Source organism: Cervus canadensis, chromosome 18, assembly GCF_019320065.1.
Source record: "Cervus canadensis isolate Bull #8, Minnesota chromosome 18, ASM1932006v1, whole genome shotgun sequence".
In the NCBI taxonomy this organism is placed as follows: domain Eukaryota; kingdom Metazoa; phylum Chordata; class Mammalia; order Artiodactyla; family Cervidae; genus Cervus; species Cervus canadensis.
The window spans coordinates 28,267,868-28,285,833 of NC_057403.1; the positions used below are offsets into that span (position 1 = coordinate 28,267,868).

Consider the following 17,966-nt stretch of genomic DNA (forward strand, 5'->3'; position numbering starts at 1 on the left):
TACAGTTTTAACAAGAGAATGCACTGGTCATAGCAAACACCCTCTTCCAAAAACACAAGAGAAGACTCCACACATTGCCATCCACCAGATGGTCAACACTGAAATCAGATTATTATATTCTTTGTAGCCAAAAATGGGGAAGCTCTATATAGTCAGCAAAAACAAGACTGGGAGCTGACTGTGGCTCAGAACATGAACTCCTTATTGCCAAATTCAGACTTAAATTGAAGAAAGTAGGGAAAACCTCTAGACCAATCAAGTATGACCTAAATCAAATTCTCTATGATTATACAGTGGAAGTAAGAAATAGATTTATGGGACTACATCTGATAGACAGAGTACCTGATGAACTATGGATGGAGGTTCATGACATTGTACAGGAGAGAGGGATCAAGACCATCCCCAAGAAAAAGAAATGCGAAAAAGCAAAATGGCTGTCTGAGGAGGGCTTACAAATAGCTTTGAAAAGAAGAGAAGTGAAAAGCAAAGGGGAAAAGGAAAAATATACCTATTTGAATGTAGAGTTCCAAAGCATAACAAGGAGAGATAAGAAAGCCTTCCTCAGTGATCAATGCAAAGAAATAGAGGAAAACAACAGAATGGGAAAGACTAGAGATCTTTTCAAGAAAATTAGAGATACCAAGGGAACATTTCATACAAAGATGGGCTCAATAAAGGACAGAAATATTATGGACCTAACAGAAGCAGATGATATTAAGAAGAGGTGGCAAAAATACACAGCAGAACTATACAAAAAAGATCTTCACGACCCAGATAATCACGATGGTGTGGTCACTCACCTAGAGCCAGACATCCTAGAATGTGAAGTCAAGTGGGCCTTAGGAAGCATCACTACAAACAAAGCTAGAGCAGGTGATGGAATTCCAATTGAGCTATTTCAAATCCTAAAAGATGATGCTGTGAAAGTGCTGCACTCAATATGCCAACAAATTTGGAAGACTCAGCAGTGGCCACAGGACTGGAAAAGGTCAGTTTTCATTCCAATCCCAAAGAGAGGCAATGCCAAAGAATGCTCAAACTACTGCACAATTGCACTCATCTCACACGCTAGTAAAGTAATGCTCAAAATTTCCCAAGCTAGGCTTCAACAATATGTGACCCATGAACTTCCAGATGTTGAAGCTGGTTTTAGAAAAGGCAGAGGAACCAGAGATCAAATTGCCAACATCCACTGGATCATCAAAAAAGCAAGAGAGTTCCAGAAATAGATCTATTTCTGCTTTATTGACTATGAAAAAGCCTGTGACTGTGTGGATCACAACAAACTGTGGAAAATTCTGAATGAGATGGGAATACCTGACCACCTGACCTGACTCTTGAGAAACCTGTATGCAGGTCAGGAAGCAATGGTTAGAACTGGACATGGAACAACAGACTGGTATCAAATCGGGAAAGGAGTACGTCAAGGCTGTATATTGTCACCCTGCTTATTTAACTTATATGCAGAGTACATCATGAGAAATGCTGGGCTGGATGAAGCACAAGCTGGAATTAAGATTGCTGGGGAAAATATCAATAACCTCAAATATGCAGATGACACCACCCTTATGGTAGAAAGTGATGAAGAACTAAAGAGCCTCTTGATGAAAGTGAAAAAGGAGAGTGAAGAAGTTGGCTTAAAGCTCAACAATCAGAAACCAAAAATCGTGGCATCCGGTCCCATCACTTCATGGGAAATAGATGGGGAAATGATGGAAACAGTGTCAGACTTTATTTTTGGGGGCTCCAAAATCACTGCAGATGGTGACTACAGCCATGAAATTAAGAGACACTTACTCCTTGGAAGAAAAGTTATGACCAACCTAGACAGTATATTAAAAAGCAGAGACATTACTTTGCCAACAAAGGTCCATCTAGTTAAGGCTGTGGTTTTTCCAGTGGTCATGTATGGATGTGAGAGTTGGATTTATAAACAAAGCTGAGTGCCGAAGAATTGATGCTTTTGAAGTGTGGTGTTGGAGAAGACTCTTGAGAGTCCCTTGGACTGCAAGGAGATCCAACCTGTCAACCCTAAAGGAAATCAGTCCTGAATATTCATTGGAAGAACTGATGTTGAAGCTAAAACTCCAATACTTTGGCCACCTGATATGAAAAACTGACTCATCTGAAAAGACCCTGATGCTGGGAACGATTGAAGGCAGGAGGAGAATGGGAAAACAGAAGATGAGATGGTTGGATGGCATCACTGACTCAATGGACATGAGTTTGAGTAAACTCCGGGAGTTGGCAATGGACAGAGGGGCCTGGCGTGCTGCAGTCCGTGGGGTCACAAAGAGTCAGAAACAACTGAGTGACTGAGCCGAACTGATATGTATATCAGTATGGACCGATACATATTACTTTATACTTTGGGTTATTATCTAATTCTCTTTTATTTATTTTGTCTTCAAACTGTTTCCAGTTTGGCCATTGGGAGTTTCTCAGACTTTTCTTCTAGAGTTTTTAAGGACTATCTCAAATTGTTTGTCCCAACAAACTGCTTTGGTAGCATGGAAGGTTGAGTTTGTCTCTTTTTTTTTTTTTTTTTTTTTTTGAGTTTGTCTCTTGAGAGAGTTTGCACATATGCACTGCCCCCTGTGGTGGACCCAGCCCTCTGGGCCTTATATCCTCCATCCCCAGTGTCCTGTAGGGCTGTGGACCTCAGAGCATCTGCCCCAGGAGATAAACTCTACAACCCCACAGCTACTCCCTGATGCCTCTGGATAGACTGCAGTCCAAACATCTCTTGAGACCAGGTTCATACTGGAGGAGGGCGGGACAGCCAGGAGAAGGGAAAAGACTGGAGCCACTAGGGGTCTAGAACATAGGAACTTTCTCTCTTGAATATTTGAGGAAAGCTGGTGGCATGATTCAAAATTACAGAATTACCAGCCCCTGAAAAAACCCACATGGACTTAAGTCCTAAGAGTTCCCGGATCAGAATGATTCAGAGTCCAAGGCTACTGTCCACCATTCATCAGGGCCCTGTCTAGAGATATTTGGGAGTTTACCATATTTGGGGGCTTCAGTAAGATGTTAAGATATTCAGGGGCTTCAATAAGGCCCAGTGCAGCATTCTTATCCCCAGGACTTAAATTTGTCGAAAAAAGGAAGGATTCTGGATGAACTTTTTTCTACCTGACAGTGGTGTAGAGCTGTCCTTGGCCCTCCTGTGATTCCATCTGCTCAGTTTGAGAGAGTGCTGCCCTTGGAACCACGATGGGCTGGGGGATGGATGCTCAGGAAAACAGATGATGGTTGGGGGTGGGACAACAAAGCACTTGGCTCCAAATGAAGTCAGAAATGTCAGCTCCACTTGGTCTTTGGCAAAGATATCCCCACAGGTCCTCCAGCTCTGCTCTCAGAGTAGGATGGTGTTCCACAGTAAACACCCCAAGGACCTAGGGAGCCACCTGTACCAGCTGCATGATCACAGGCCTGTGGTCCGTCTGGGAGAGATGTGGGCTGGGCTCAGGAAGCTTGTGGTTTATAAAGCAACAGAAACCCTGCCCAGAGCACTCCAGCTGCCGCCACGATGAAGGGAGCACTGCTTCTGCTGGCCCTGCTGGTGACCAGAGAGCTGACCTTTGAGACGCGTGAGGGTAGGAAGGAGGTTCTGGATGGCCCTCCTGATCCTTGCCTGGTGCCGTCTCACTGCATCTTCCCCAGTCCTGTCCAAGCTGCCTCAACAGACAGATTCTGAGGGCAGCTGGCAGATCAGTGCCCAGGAGTCTGGCACAAACTCCCTGAGGCTTCCAGTCTTTGAATGGAGGGGGTGGTGTGGAGCTGGATGGGTCATTATCTGCGCACACCCTGGGGGATTTGTTTAGGGTAATGGTGCTCATTGGAAGGGAGGAAGTAGGCTAGTATACCTGGGAGCGGTGGTCAAGGGCAGAGGGATCTCCAGGCCCGGCCCCTCTTGCGGCTCCCTCTGCTGGGACTGCCTCGTAGGGAAGGTTTTCTGTCTGGGATGTAAGCAGTCCTGGGAGAGGGTGGGTCCCTGTGGCAGGTGAGTCTGAAGTTTTGGATGTGTGAGTTCCTATCAGGTGGTAGGAAACAGGAACCTTCTACCTTGGTTATTCTTGTGACAAGGTGTTTTCTGTTGTGCCTTCAGCCGAAGCCTGCCCTGTTTTTTATGGAGTCCTTACCACTGTATCCCTTGCATTACCACCGCCATTGTTGAACAACACCCTCGATTTGGTTGGAGCTACTGATGCAGAAAAATTAGCACTACAAGAAACTCAAGATTGCTTCGCTGAGAGCGGACTTGTGAACAGGTTGAATCATCTGAGAATCACGGTAAATCTACTCTTCCCCAGCTCTCACATATGCATAGTGCAGTATGTCACATGGTAATAGATTATGCAGTCTTGGGATGTATGACAGACAAGAGCTATTATTAAAGAGCTATTAACTACATAAACCTTTGGTCCACCCTACAGCACCTTAATGGGCTTCCCTAGTGGCTCAGTGTTGAAGAATCCACATGCAACGCAGGAGACATGGGTTCCATCCCTAAGTCATTTAGATGGGCTGGAGTAAGGAATGGCAACCCATTCCAGTATTCTTGCCCAGAAAATCCCATGGACAGAGGAGCCTGGCAGATTACAAAGAGTCAGACATGACTGAAGTGACTGAGCTCTCATGCCCCCACAGCACCTATAATATGCAAGTGCAGTCTGCCTGCACATCCAGCCTCTTGTTACTGAATACGTCTGTATCATGTCAATCAGGTCACAGAAAGAGGACTAATGTCAGTGCAATAGGCCAAGTGTGTTGACTCATGTGTTTTTTTTCCCTTCAGTTTTGGAGCCAGCATTGGAGGAGTAGAATTTTAATATTTGGCAGGAAAGGAAGCATTCAGCTCACACAAGTGTAGTTTTGTCAGCTCTATTTTGGTGTAGGTGATTTACTCCCTAAGTCACGCCCAACTCTGCAATCCCATGGACTATTGCCTCCCAGGTTCCTCTGTCTATGGGATTTTCCAGGCAAGAATCCTGAAATAGGTTGCTATTTCTTTTTCCAGCAGATCTTCCCAACCCAGAGATCAAACCCATGTCTCCTGCTTGGCAGGCAGATTCTTCACCGCGGAGCCACCTAGGAAGCCCCAGCTCTATTTTAGGAATATTGAAAAGGAGCCCCTGCCTTAAAAGTCTCTTTCCAGCCTGGGACTCCCTGGCTTTGTGAAGTTTCTGGCCTGTGGTCTTGTCACCTCCTTTTGTTCCCACTCCGTTGGCCATTGCTCGGGCTGATAGCCCCATTTCCACTGACATGGTCTCCATGTCTACAAGCCTGATTTTCCACTGTGGTGTTTTGGTGCCTGAGGCTCCTGAGGAAGCTTCCAGGTACCTGTGACTGCTCGCCTGAGCTAGCAATATATCTACTGACAGCCTATCTTTTCTTTCTTGTTCTTGTCAGACAGTATTGGAAATTGTGAATAGTCTGTCCGCATATTTTTCTGTAATGAAGTGTTTAAAATGAGAAGTTTGCCATGAGTAGAGTTTCATTCACTAGTAGAAGCTCACAGGACACACGGGGTTGTTTACAACACCTGCATGCACATTCTGTCCATGTAGCACTCCTGACAGAAGAGGCTCAGGTGCAGGAGGTGTGACCCAAACCCAGACTCTGGCACCTTGCTCCTACCTCAGGACCAGTCCTGGCTGCGCCCTGCTGACCCTTGCCATCTCCTCCCCTTCCTGACTTGGCTGGTGGCTCTGTCTCACTCATGATGCCTGTGTCTGGACTGTTAGGGAGCCATCCTCCCCCTGGTGCCTGCTGGCAGCCCCCTCTCCAGTGGTGGGTCTGTGGGCAGAGGTTCTTGCTGGGGGTGGGGCTGAATCCCTGAGGGTGAGGCATGAGGTGTGAGGTGATCCTGGGGAGACAGGATAGCCCGGGTATGGGCTCATATCCTGTCCCTCCTCCTCTTCCTCCCTTCCAGCTTTCCATCATCTTCAGTAAAGATTGCACCGGCTATAAGGTGTCCTCAGTGGTGAACACTGCTTTAGGATTAGGTCTCAGTCTGACATCTTTGGTGACATAATCTTTGCCAAGGATGCCAGCCTGCACTTGCACTTCCTGCCCTGTTCTCCTCATCTGAAGCTGGAATCCAGACACCTGTCCCACCTGATGTGGTCTGTATCAGTCTGACTCTAATTAAATAACTGCAGCATTGCTCAGTGTGCCCAGTGTGTGTGTTTGTGCTATGGGAAGGATGTGAGGCAGGAGGTCTTGGGAGATGGTGAGAAGTGACACATGTGATCATTGAGAGCATGGGGACCAGGGTCAGACAGAATGATGGTAAACCTAGGCCCTGTCCCTGACAAGCTGCAGGACCATAGGCAAGTTTGTTGCAACTTTATCAAGTCATTCTGTCATCTGTTGAATGGGGATTGTGTATCAACATTAAGCAAAATAACATGTACACAACCCCTCTACTTCAGCAGCCTGGAAGGATTAAAGTGTTGCCCATGGCTACAGATAGCATGTCTCCCATTCTGACCTTTAGCACAATGGCAGAGCCTCTAATCCTTTAACTGTCCCTCTGGTTATTGATGGGTGTCTCAGGCAAAGACTGAGCAGCTTCATCACAGGTCCCTTCTCCCTCCCAATGGCATTCCCTATTTTCTACATCTTAGGTGGGTGACTTGTGAGGAGCCAGCATTTCTTCAGGAACACTTAGTACCACTGCTGTTTTTGGTCCTGCCATGGGGATCAGGACCCCCATGAAGTGTTGAACCAGGAAGAAGGGAGTAGATGGAAGAAGCTACCCGAGTGGGAATGTTGTTACCATGGAAACATCTCATGCTGTAAAGTGCGAACTACAGAATGTGCCACATGGGAACGCATCCTGAACCCTCTAGCCTACTTCTAAGAGCATGAATAGGTAGTTGCATTACCATAGGAAATTTGCAAGGCTCCAAGAAATAGCCTAGGTTTTATCGGTTTCCTAGGGTCTAGTGCAATGTCAGGCTACAGTCAGCATGACCCACATAAAGAGTAGCATAACTGGTAAAAATCTCTCTATCTTCTGGCCAGGTAGGCATAATAAAATCACATGCTGAGAGCTGAACTTGGTACTTGGGGCTAATTGTCCAGAACCTTGAGTCCTGACTCTTCTTTGACATGCTGGCTGGACTGAGGTATTTAAATTCACCCATTTACTCTTTCTACACCTTGGCTTTTACATCTATCAAGTGCTGGATGCTCTCTAGACCTTGTATTAAAGTGTTCAAGTCATACTATAAAGGTCTAAACTTTTTTGAAAAGTACAAAATAAAATTTTAATAGACAAAGAGATAAATCATATACTTGATGAGGTGAATTGACATTGCAGAAATCTTAGTGTATATATATTTGGTGAAGGATGGTTTGTTGTTGCAAAACTCAGGCTTAAATTGAAGAAAGTATGGAAAACCACTAAGTTGTTCAGGTATGACCTAAATAAAATCTCTTATGATTATACAGTGGAGCTGATGAACAGATCCGAGGGATTAGATCTGGTAGACAGAGTAGCTGAAGAATATGGACAGGAGGCAGTGACCAAAACCATCCCAAAGAAAATGAAATGCAAGAAGGTAAAGTGGTTGTCTGAGGAGGCTTTACAAATAGTTGAGGAAAGAAGAGAAGCAAAGGGCAAGAGAGAAAGGGAAAGATATGCCCAACTAAATGGAGAGTTCCAGAGAATAGCAGGGAGAAATAAGAAGGACTTCTTAAATGAACAATGCAAAGAAATAGAGGAAAACAACAGAACAGGGAAGACTAGAGATCTCTTCAAGAATGCTGGAGATATCAAGGGAACATTTCATGCAAGGATGGGCACAATAAAGGACAGAAATGGTGAGGACCTAACAGAAGCAGAAGAGATTTTAAAAAGGTGGCAAGAATACACAGAACTATACAAAAAAGGTCTTAATGAGCCAGATAACCGTGATGGTGTTGTCACTCATCTAGAGCTGGACATCCTGGAGTGTGAAGTCCAGTGGAGCTTAGGAAGCATCACTATGAACAAAGCCTTTGATTATTTATATATTTATTTATTTTTGGCTGTGCTGGGTCTTCATTGCTTTGCTCGAACTTTCTCTAGTTGCAGCAAGCAACGCTTCATTGCAGTGAGCAGGCTCCTCATTGTGGTAGCTTCTCTTGTTGTGGGGCATAGGCTCTAGGCCCATGGACTTCCATAGTAGCAGCATGTGGGCTCAGTAGTTGTGGCACATGGGCTTAGTTGTCCACAGCATGTGGAATCTTCTCAGACTAGGGATTGAACTCATGTCTCCTGCACAGGAAGGCAGATTCTTTTCTACTGTTCCACCAGGGACATCCCTTCCTTGGATTTTAGAATGCCTTGGTCCCCCAACCCCAACACCATCCAGGGAGGAGAAAATCCACTCAGTACATCCAATTTATGAAAATTGTTCATACCTCATACATGAGTGGGCTATAGAGACCGAGCTGATGTGGAGGAAATGAAACTTCATGAGTAATGGTGAAAGCTACATTACTGCTTTCCTGAATCTGCAGGCTGTTATATAATTTTTAAAATGAACATGAGGCATTTTAAGGTATAATATCTAAAATGTACTTGGCATTAAATCATAGTTCTGTGTTTAATGTACTTTATAGAGAACATGGAACATGCTTTCATTTATAGGTTATTAGACTCAGTTTCCTAAAAGAGACTAGCTTCTTAAAGTAATGGGTCTGATGTGTACAAGGATCATTTGTATGTACCTCCTACATTGTGCAGTAGAGAGCAGAGAGAGTGAGAACTATGTTGAACTTACTTTATGTAAAAAGCATGTGTATCCTTCTTTTATCTCAAGGTGAAGATTATGTATCTACGTTAAGTTTAACAGAACACATAAGAACCCTTTTCATTAGATAGTGTACTGAGAGCAGCAGATCCTCAGAATAGCTCACTTTTTCTGGCTACAGAGTTGAGGAAAGAAAGCATCTGATTTCTTTTAGATAACTCTGACAACTTCTCTCTTTTCCTGAAACTTCATATACCTTCTCTCTCATTCTCACTTTTGAAAAATTTTTTAAATTTTATTTTAAATTTTTTAGCTGTCCTGGGTCTTCGTTGTGATGTGTGGGCTCTTTGTTGCTGTGTGCAGGGGTTTCTCTAGTTGCGACTAGGCTTCTCTTGTTGTGGATTGTGGTCCTCTATTTAGTTTGTTAGTTGCCCCTCAGCATGTGGGCTTTCCTATAGCTCGGATGGATATGACAAAAACCACTACAATATTGTAATTAGCCTCCAACTAATAAAAATAAATGGAAAAAAATAAAAATAAAAATACAGACAGAAAATAAAAAAAAAATAAAATAAATTATTCATTGAGGTGAGTACTCAGATGGGTCCTTTCAATTTAGAGATTTATGTTTCCTGATTAATGAATTCCTTCTTCAGCTTTCTCTAATTTCACTGTCTGGAACTTTTCTTATTTGAATGCTAAACCTCATGAATTGATTTTCAACCTTTTGCTGATTCTCAGTGTCTGTCTTCCTGTTTGTCTGTCTCTCTCTTCTCTCTTCTGAAAAGTTTTCTCTAGCTTATGTTTTTAAAAATCTCTTCTACTGAATCTTTGGATTGTCGATTTCTAGAAACTTTTCTTATTTTTTTTAGTGTCTTCTCTACAGTCCCTTGTCTTGTTTCCCAGGTTAAATATCTTTTCTCTCTAAGGACATTAATTATAATAATTTTTTTTCTCCTCCATGGGTTTTCTCTTTCTCCTGGGTTTCATTTTTTACAATTTTTATTCAAAGTTTATAATCCCTCCCTAATTGTAAGGCCAGATACCATAAAACTCTTAGAGGATAACATAGGCAAAATACTCTCTGACATAAATTGCAGCAATATCTTTTTTTTTAGGCAAATACTGTATTTATTAACTATGATTGGAAGATACATTCCTGATTTATTATCTCCAAATTCAAAAAGAATTTCAAAATAACAAAATAATTCTATCCACCGTAGAATCCAGAATAGGGCTGGGCTCTGGGGACCAAATTCATTGTGCACAGGGTGGGCAGAACCCTCTGCCTCTAAACAATTTTTTGAGTTAGTTTAACTTTCAGCTCTGAGTCCTGGTCAAAGTCTTGAAATCACGGAAGGTTAGAGACTGGAATTACTCAGCCAGAGGGATGGGTTTCTGGTTCAGACATGAGGAGAGGGATTCTTGGAAGTGATCAATGAAGCCCCTGCAGCAGAAACAGAAGACAAGGGCAGAGGGCACAGGGGCCGAACCACTGGGCCTGGCACTGGGGGGGAGGGTGAGGAGCCTTGTTTTCACCCGTGTGTCTCCACTACATAGAACAGGGGCTGCATTCAGTCAGTAACCCTGATGTAAGAACGTTCTTCTCGTAGTTTCTCATAGAATTTAAAGACAAGGCCCAGTAGGTCCCTTGATTGGACCCAGGATAGATCCCAGGATGCCAGGAGCTACAAGCTCTTGATTATTGAGGTGGTCTGGCCAATGGTCGCAGCTCCTGGAAGGCATGGTCAGGTTGTCTCACAAGGACAGCCTAGGGATGGATCCGTACGATGACACTGGACTGGGGCCTGGAGACTCCACACTGCTCAGGCCACGAGTCATAGCCCTCGACACTGTGGTCAAACAACACAAAGCGGACGCCCTTCTTGATGTTGGTGAACGCATGCATGATCCGAAAGGAGAAGCTGCCTGTCCGCGGACGGACAGGAAAACGTTTATGGAAGAAATAATGCAAGGTGGCATAGTTGGCATCTAGAAGCTTGACGACTAGCTGATACATCCGGTCACTGCCTTGTTGTTCTGTCCAGCGGCGACAGACAGAAATCCAAATCTTTCCACTATCCAGGAGTTCCCGCCACAGGCCCTCCTCCTCCAGATCCAAAATTTCTCCCTTGTACCAACACCTGTAGGCAGGACTGTAGCTAGTCTCCCCAGAAGTCTTCAGCCTGACCCCCAAGTCTTCCTCTTCCTCCGAGTCATCGCTACCGCTCAGCATCATACAATTCCAGAGGTCTTCTTTCTCCGGGGGGTTCACGGTGAGCTTGCGCCCTATGGGTCTGAGCTCGCAGAAGCGGCCCAGGATGCAGGGCCCGGGGTCGCCAGCAGGGGGCAGGCAGGTGAGGATGACGGGCCACAGGTCGGGGTGTTTCCAGGGCAGGATGCTCAGCCACAGGTCCCTGCCGTCCACCACCTCTCGCCAGCGCCGGCACACCAGGCGGCACTGCCGGAGCAGCGTGCTTGGGGGCAGGTAGCTCAGCACCTCCCGGAGCATCTCGGTGGGCAGATGGTTCGGGCCCGGAACCTCTTGTGGTTCGTGGTGCGGAGCTGGGACGCGGGGGAGCAGGCCCCAGGAGGTTGAGGCGCCCATGGTCTCCTCGCCAGGCCCCGCGGCTGCCTGCATCTCAGCCAGTGTTCCTCACCAGTGGGCCTTCACCTTGCCTCACCTAGCAATATCTTTTTTGATCCACCTCCTAGAGTATGAAAATGAAAACAAAAATAAACAAATTATTTATTAATTTCGGCCTAATTAAACAGAAAAGCTTTTGCACAGCAAAGGAAACAATAAACAAAAAGACAACTCAAGGAATGGGAGAAAATATTTGTAAATGAAGCAAAGGACAAGTGATTAATCTCCAAAATATATAAACAGCTCATGCAGCTTAATATCAAAGCAAGAAACAACCTAATGAAAAAATGGGTGGAAGATCTAAACAGATGTTTCTTCAAAGATGACATACAGATAGCCAAGAGGCACATGAAAAGATTCTCAATATTTCTAATTATTAGAGAAATACAAATCAAAACTACAATGAGGTATCATCTCACACCAGTCAGAAAGGCTATAATAAAAAAATGTACAAACAACTGTCCCCAGATTATGTATTCCTTTCCAGTTGTATCAGGGATTCTGTTTACTTGAAGACCCCAGTTTGCCTTACCACTTTCTTTAACATAAGTAGGACCGACTATTCCCTGCCAAAGACCTCTAGTTAAACTAGTGCAAAATAGGGAAAACAAAAAATACACTTTAGTTGAAATTACAATAAGAGGCATTATGTAGGAGAGCCCCTCCTCCCCACCCCCAAAGATAAATGGTTGAAATACATGAAGGTTGTTATTTCATTATATCTTCTAAAAGAGATAGAAGAAAAAGGAATGCTTTCAGAAAATTGCCGTTCTATGGGGATTTGATAATGATGGACACGTGAGTGATCATTGATCAGCTTCTGGAGTCCGTGGCTCTGACTTGATATACCTGTTGCAGTTTTAGACTCAGCTTGGTGATATTTTTTAAAAGGCCATGCTGCTAACTGAAATTCCTGAGTATGTAGTGGTGATTTTATCTGGATTTCTCATGACAATTGACCCTCTGATGACACAAGCCTTTTGGTTTAGCTGTCCTTGAAATCCTGTCTAAATCAGATGCATGGGTTCTCCTGACTTTGTGAGAAAAATAGGAAGTCATTGCCTACGTTGACTGTGTTTCTCAGGATGTTCTCAGGATGAATCAGGAAGGTTCACTTTCATGAGCCTGCCCAGGGTAGCTTACTTCTGACCACTAATTGCACTTTATCTAGATCTTTCAGATCAGTAGGTCGACAAACCACAATACTTCCTGCAGTACTTGATCTGAGCTATCGGTCCTTAGCTTTTCCTAGTGGTGGTGGCTATGCTATACTGAGTTCAAGTTACTAAAGTTACTGTCCTGGTTTTAGGTGTACTTTCATGACCTCTCAATAAGGCGTAACCATGCTCAGATTGCATATGTTTATATATATATATATATATATATGCCTTCTGATAGCTGAATTTTGGACTCTTTACCAGAGATAAACAGATATTTCATAGAATCAAGCCTTAAAAACCACATACTCAGCAAACTAACCAAATACATTTGGCATAGTTTGTATTTAGAAATAATATGGTTAATGTTTAGTCCAGTAATTATGCAGTAGTCATGGTTCTTATTTCAGGAGAATGAAATGACAACAGGATAATATTGAGGTTTATAAAAACAGTGGAAATATTTGAAATGTATATGTGTTTATTTGGTCTTTAGAGGGTTTTTTTTAATCTTTAAAGGTAGTTAAATGTTTCTATTTTATTTCTTTTTTAATGACATTATAGAATTTTTTAATGAAACAAAATTTAGTTGAAATAAATGTTTTCATCTCAAAAAAAAAAATGTACAAACAATAAATGCTGAAGAGGGTGTGGAGAAAAGGGAGCCCTCCTACACCATTGGTGGGAATGTAAATTGGAACAGCCACCAAGGAGAACAGTATGGAGGTTCCTTAAAAAACTAAAAGTAGAGCTACCATATGATACAGCAATCCCACTCCTGGGCATATACCCACAGAAAACCATAATTTGAAAGATACATGCACCGAAGTGTTCATTGCAGCACTATTTACAATAGCCAGAACATGGAAGCAACCTAAATGTCCATCAACAGAAGAATGATAAAGATGTGATACAGTGGCATATTACTCAGCCATAAAAAAGAATGAATTCATTTGCAGTGACATGGATGGACCTAGAGATTATCATACTGAGTAAGGTAAGTCAGATAAAGACAAATATCAAACGATATTGCTTGTGTGTGAAATCTAAAAAAACAGAAATCGAGTCACAGATGTAGAAAACAAACGTATGGTTACCAAGGGGGAGGGTGGGTGGGGATGAACTGGGAGACTGGGGCTGGCACATTCCCACTGTGTGCATGCTGAGTCACTGCAGTTGTTTCTGACTCTTTGTGACCCCATGGACTGCAGCCCACCAGGGGCCCTTGTCCATGGGATTGTCCAGGCAGGAATACTGGAGTGTGTTGCTATGCCCTTCTTTAGTGATCCTCCCAACCCAGGGATCTAACCTTCATCTTTTATGTCTCCTGCATTGTCAGGCAGGTTCTTTACCACTAGCACCACCTGGGAAGCCCGACATATACCCGCTAAGAAGTGAGACAAAGGGAAAAGTGTCAGAAGACACTGTTTTCTACAAAGAACCCACAGGAATTATTAACTTCTTTTTTTTTTTTTTCAATTTTTTATTGGAGAATAGTTGGTTTATAATGTGTTAGTTTCTGGTGTACAGCAAAGTGAATCAACTGTACACAAACATGTATACACTTTTTAAGATTCTTTTCCCATATAGATCATTACAGAGAATTGAGTAGAGCAGAAGTTGTGAATTTTAATGATATCCAGTTTATCAATTATTTTATGTTCGGTGTTTTCTGGGTCCTTTTAAGAAATCTTTGCCTATACCAAGTTTCCCAAATATTCTATTTCTCCTAGAAGCTACATAGTTATAGCTTAAATTTTGCTCTATAGTCAACCCATTTTATCTGAAAGAATCTTTATTTCAACTTTATTCCTTAAGGACATTTTCTCCGGATATTAAATTCTGGGTTGGCAGGGTTTTTTCCCCTTTCTTTTAGCACTTTAAAGGTGTTATCTCTCTGTCTTCTGAGCTCTATAGTTTCTGATAGGAAGTAAGTGGTAATTTGAATTATTGTTCCACTCTTTCTCTAGCTGCTTTCAAGATTTCTTTCTTTATTAGTGGTTTCACCAGTTTGACCATAATATGTGTAGGGGTGTGTGTTTTTTTGTTTTGTTTTGTATTTACTCTACTTTTGAACTTTTTGAATATGTGAATTTATCTCCTTTACTAAATTTGGGAGTTTCAACCATTATTTCTTCAAATATTTACTTTGACTCTTTCTCTCTACCTCTGGTACTCCAGTTACATATATACTAGACATTTTTAAATTGTTCCACAGACTGTTAGGCCCCACACATGTGCCTCAGAGAGTATGTCTGGCAATTTTTCTCACATATACCTGTCTCACCTATATTTAGTAAATGCCCGAGAAGCAAAGTTGGCCAGATGTACAGACTCTGTGCATGATTGCTGTTAGGGATTCTAAACCATCATGCTAACGTTTGTTTAATCTCTAGAAATTCATTAAAAGATCAGTGCATTTCTTACCCATCTGTGGCAGTCTCCTCTGCATCCCTCTGCTGTACCAAAGATGAAGGCAGCCGTGCTTATTTGTTTTGGATTTTACTTAATTAGGCTTCATTGCATCTTCAGCTCTCTGATGTACCTAAAAAGACTGTGAACTCTACTCAGTGCTCTCTGGTGACCTAAATGGAAAGGAAATCTAAAAGAGAAGGGATATACATACATGTGTAACTGATTCACTTTGCTGCAGGGAAGAAACTAACACAACATTGTAAAGTGATTACAGTTCAATAAAATTTTTTAAAAAGATTGATTTTGTGGTTAACCACCTTTTGTTTTTAGGGTAGGAGCAGCATTCTCTTGCAATTTTTTACATCCTAAGTGGAAGTAGAATTATCCTATTGGTTTTGACATGCTATATTTAAAGTAAGAAGATTATTTTTTCATTCTAAGCACATTCTAATTTCTATAATTTTTTCCTCTGACTATTCTGGTATCTTTACATTTGCAAATATACAGTTTTAAAAATTTTTGTTTTTTATTATTGACTCCTAACTTAATTACATTTGATTAGATAAAGCCAGGTATGCTTTGGAATGTTTAATATTTATTATGGTTTGCTTTATATCTTTGAATGGTCAGTTTTCATAAATATTGCATGGAAATGAAAAGAGTAAGTATTCTTTAGTTATTAGTTCATTTGCTCAAGCTGTTGTTCAAATATTCTTTCTAAACTTTATTAATTTTTGTCCTCTTGATTATAAATTGCTGAGAGAGGCATGTTAAAATCTCCTATATGAATGTGGATTCACCAGTTGATCCTTGTAATTCTTTAATTTTTGTCTTAGATCTTGTAAGCCACATAATTAAGTATGTACAAATTTAAAATGGCATTTTATTTTGTTGCATGGTGACTCATTTTAATCTCATAGTGTTTCTTGCCTTCAAGGTTGTTTTACTTTAGTTTATGCTTTCATTCTGGTTTCCTCTGTTTCTGGAATGCAGGAATTTCCCTTTTTTTTTTCTGTCGAATTTGATTATATGTTTTAAATTTCCCCACTTCCATTTTGTCTAGTATGTCAGTGTGTGTGTGTGTGTGTGTGGTTGCTGCATTAAGTGTTTTTACTCTTTAGCTCCACTGTCCATCAGGGCCTCTCCAGCCTTTCTCTTGGTCATAATCTTTAACCTTCTCCCATCTGGAAATGTTTTGTTTCCATGTCCCCATTCACATCCCCCAGCAACAGACTCTGATTGGCCTAGCTTTTTCTTATCCTTTTCCTCCAGGTCTACCATTGGAGGCCTGGCCCACTTATGAGTTAACTGCCCTTGGGACACATGCCCGTCCCCAGTCCAGCCGGGTCTGTAAACTGGGCAGTTTCATGTACAGAGGGCTGTGGAATGGCACACTGGCCAGTTTGGCCCTTCTATCTGTGTGCTGTGTGTCAACTGGGCTTCCTTTGGTTGTCAGCCTCAGCTTCTTTTAAAAAAACTTTATTTATTTATTTTTGGCCTCACCATGCAGCATGCAGGATCTTAGCTCCCTAACCGGGATCTGAACCTGTGCCTCTTGGAGTGAAAGTTCAGAGTCCTAGCCACTGGACTGCTGGGGAGTTCCCCTAACCTCAGCTTCTGTAGCAGGGATTGTTCTGTCTAGGACACTGAAACTCAATCTTTTGCCACCCTGAAGATTGAATTGTACAGCCCTATCTCGAAGCCAGTGCCTTCTGAGAGGCTCTGAGGAAGGCTGGAGATTCTTATCTAGAGATATGATTAGTGTCCTTGCCCCTCAAGCCAGCTTAATGTTCATTGTCAGGCCTTCTCCCCCATCACTCCAGTCCTCTGCCCCAAAGTCACTTTTATCGGAGATAAAAGGTCATGTTGGGAGAACAGTTCTGAAATTGACTGCTGGGAAAAGTCTTATAAAAACAGATCATGGAAAACAACCTCTTATGATTTTTACATGGAAGAGTAGTCTAACCTATCTGAGATCAGTCTTTGGTCATAGCTCTTCTGATCTTGAGGACCTTTTCAAGTATGGGAAATTTTCTTCATTGAAGTACTGGGAACTAGTATTTACTTCAACTCTAAGACCCTCTGGGAGGTAGCCCTGTATATTCAGCTCCTTGACCTGTTCATTGACTTCCTTGGTGAGTGATACAGCAGATTCACTGACCTCACAGAGCACCAGGTTGAGCTCCCTGTGAGCTTCCCACTAGTTACCTATTTCACACACAAAATTCAATGCTACTCCCATTTGTCCCACCCTCTCCTTCCCCGGCTGTGTCCGTACGTCTATTCTCTGTGTCTGAGTCTCTACTTCTGCCCTGCAAATAGGTTCATCAGTACCATTTTTTCTAGATTCCGTATATATGCGTTAATAATGTTCGTAGTTTTATTATTTTGACAGAATTGACTTCGAATCTGCAGTGACAGGATTGTTTAGAAATTAAGGCATAGGAAGAGCTGTGGTCCCTTGATGTGTAACTGTAGGCGGGGGTAAATGACTTGAGTGAGTGGTGGTGTGGGGGGGAAGGTTTGGGAATCTGTACACAGGGCCTGCGTAGGAAATTATAAATGCTGCTGTAAGCCTTGTGTTGTATCACCCCGCTCAGAGGAGAGACAGTGTTATCCCTGATCTTGTTTTCAGTGTTCTGAGTTTCCTCTTTTCCTTCTTTTTTTCAATCCATTCCTGCCTTCCTCTCTCCTTTCACCACTTTCTTATATACCATTAACCCCTCGTTTCTGCAATCTTTGTTTCTTTCCCTACTAACCTCTGACATAAAGTATTAATTTTTGGCATTTTTTCCCCCTTTCTTTGAAGTGCTCCTTCTGGCTACAAAAACTTCCAATTAAGTTTTTTAAATAAAAGATAGAAGTTAAAAGCAACTGCTGCCTGGGGTTAGCAGGATGGAAACTTGTAGTTGCTCGAAGCTGTACTTCAAAAAGAGAAAACTCAATTTTAAAAGTGTAGAGTTTTATTCATATAATACATTGTGCTCAAAAAAT

General features: G+C 42.4%; 2 protein-coding genes across 2 annotated transcripts; one reads left to right on the forward strand and one right to left on the reverse strand.

The window, feature by feature from the left end:
• Positions 1 to 293: 293 nt before the first annotated feature.
• LOC122421720 (major allergen I polypeptide chain 2-like) lies at positions 294 to 6,175 on the forward strand. The gene is made up of 4 exons (XM_043437957.1): positions 294 to 299; positions 3,515 to 3,602; positions 4,115 to 4,299; positions 5,942 to 6,175. Exons 2-4 carry the CDS (start codon positions 3,536 to 3,538, stop codon positions 6,041 to 6,043), a joined length of 354 nt encoding a protein of 117 aa, XP_043293892.1. The 5' UTR covers positions 294 to 299; positions 3,515 to 3,535; the 3' UTR covers positions 6,044 to 6,175.
• A 4,349-nt stretch (positions 6,176 to 10,524) lies between these two features.
• On the reverse strand, positions 10,525 to 11,394 carry LOC122421294 (F-box only protein 27-like). The gene has a single exon (XM_043437156.1). The coding sequence runs from the start codon at positions 11,392 to 11,394 to the stop codon at positions 10,525 to 10,527; it is 870 nt and encodes a 289-aa protein (XP_043293091.1).
• Between the last annotated feature and the right edge of the window lie 6,572 nt (positions 11,395 to 17,966).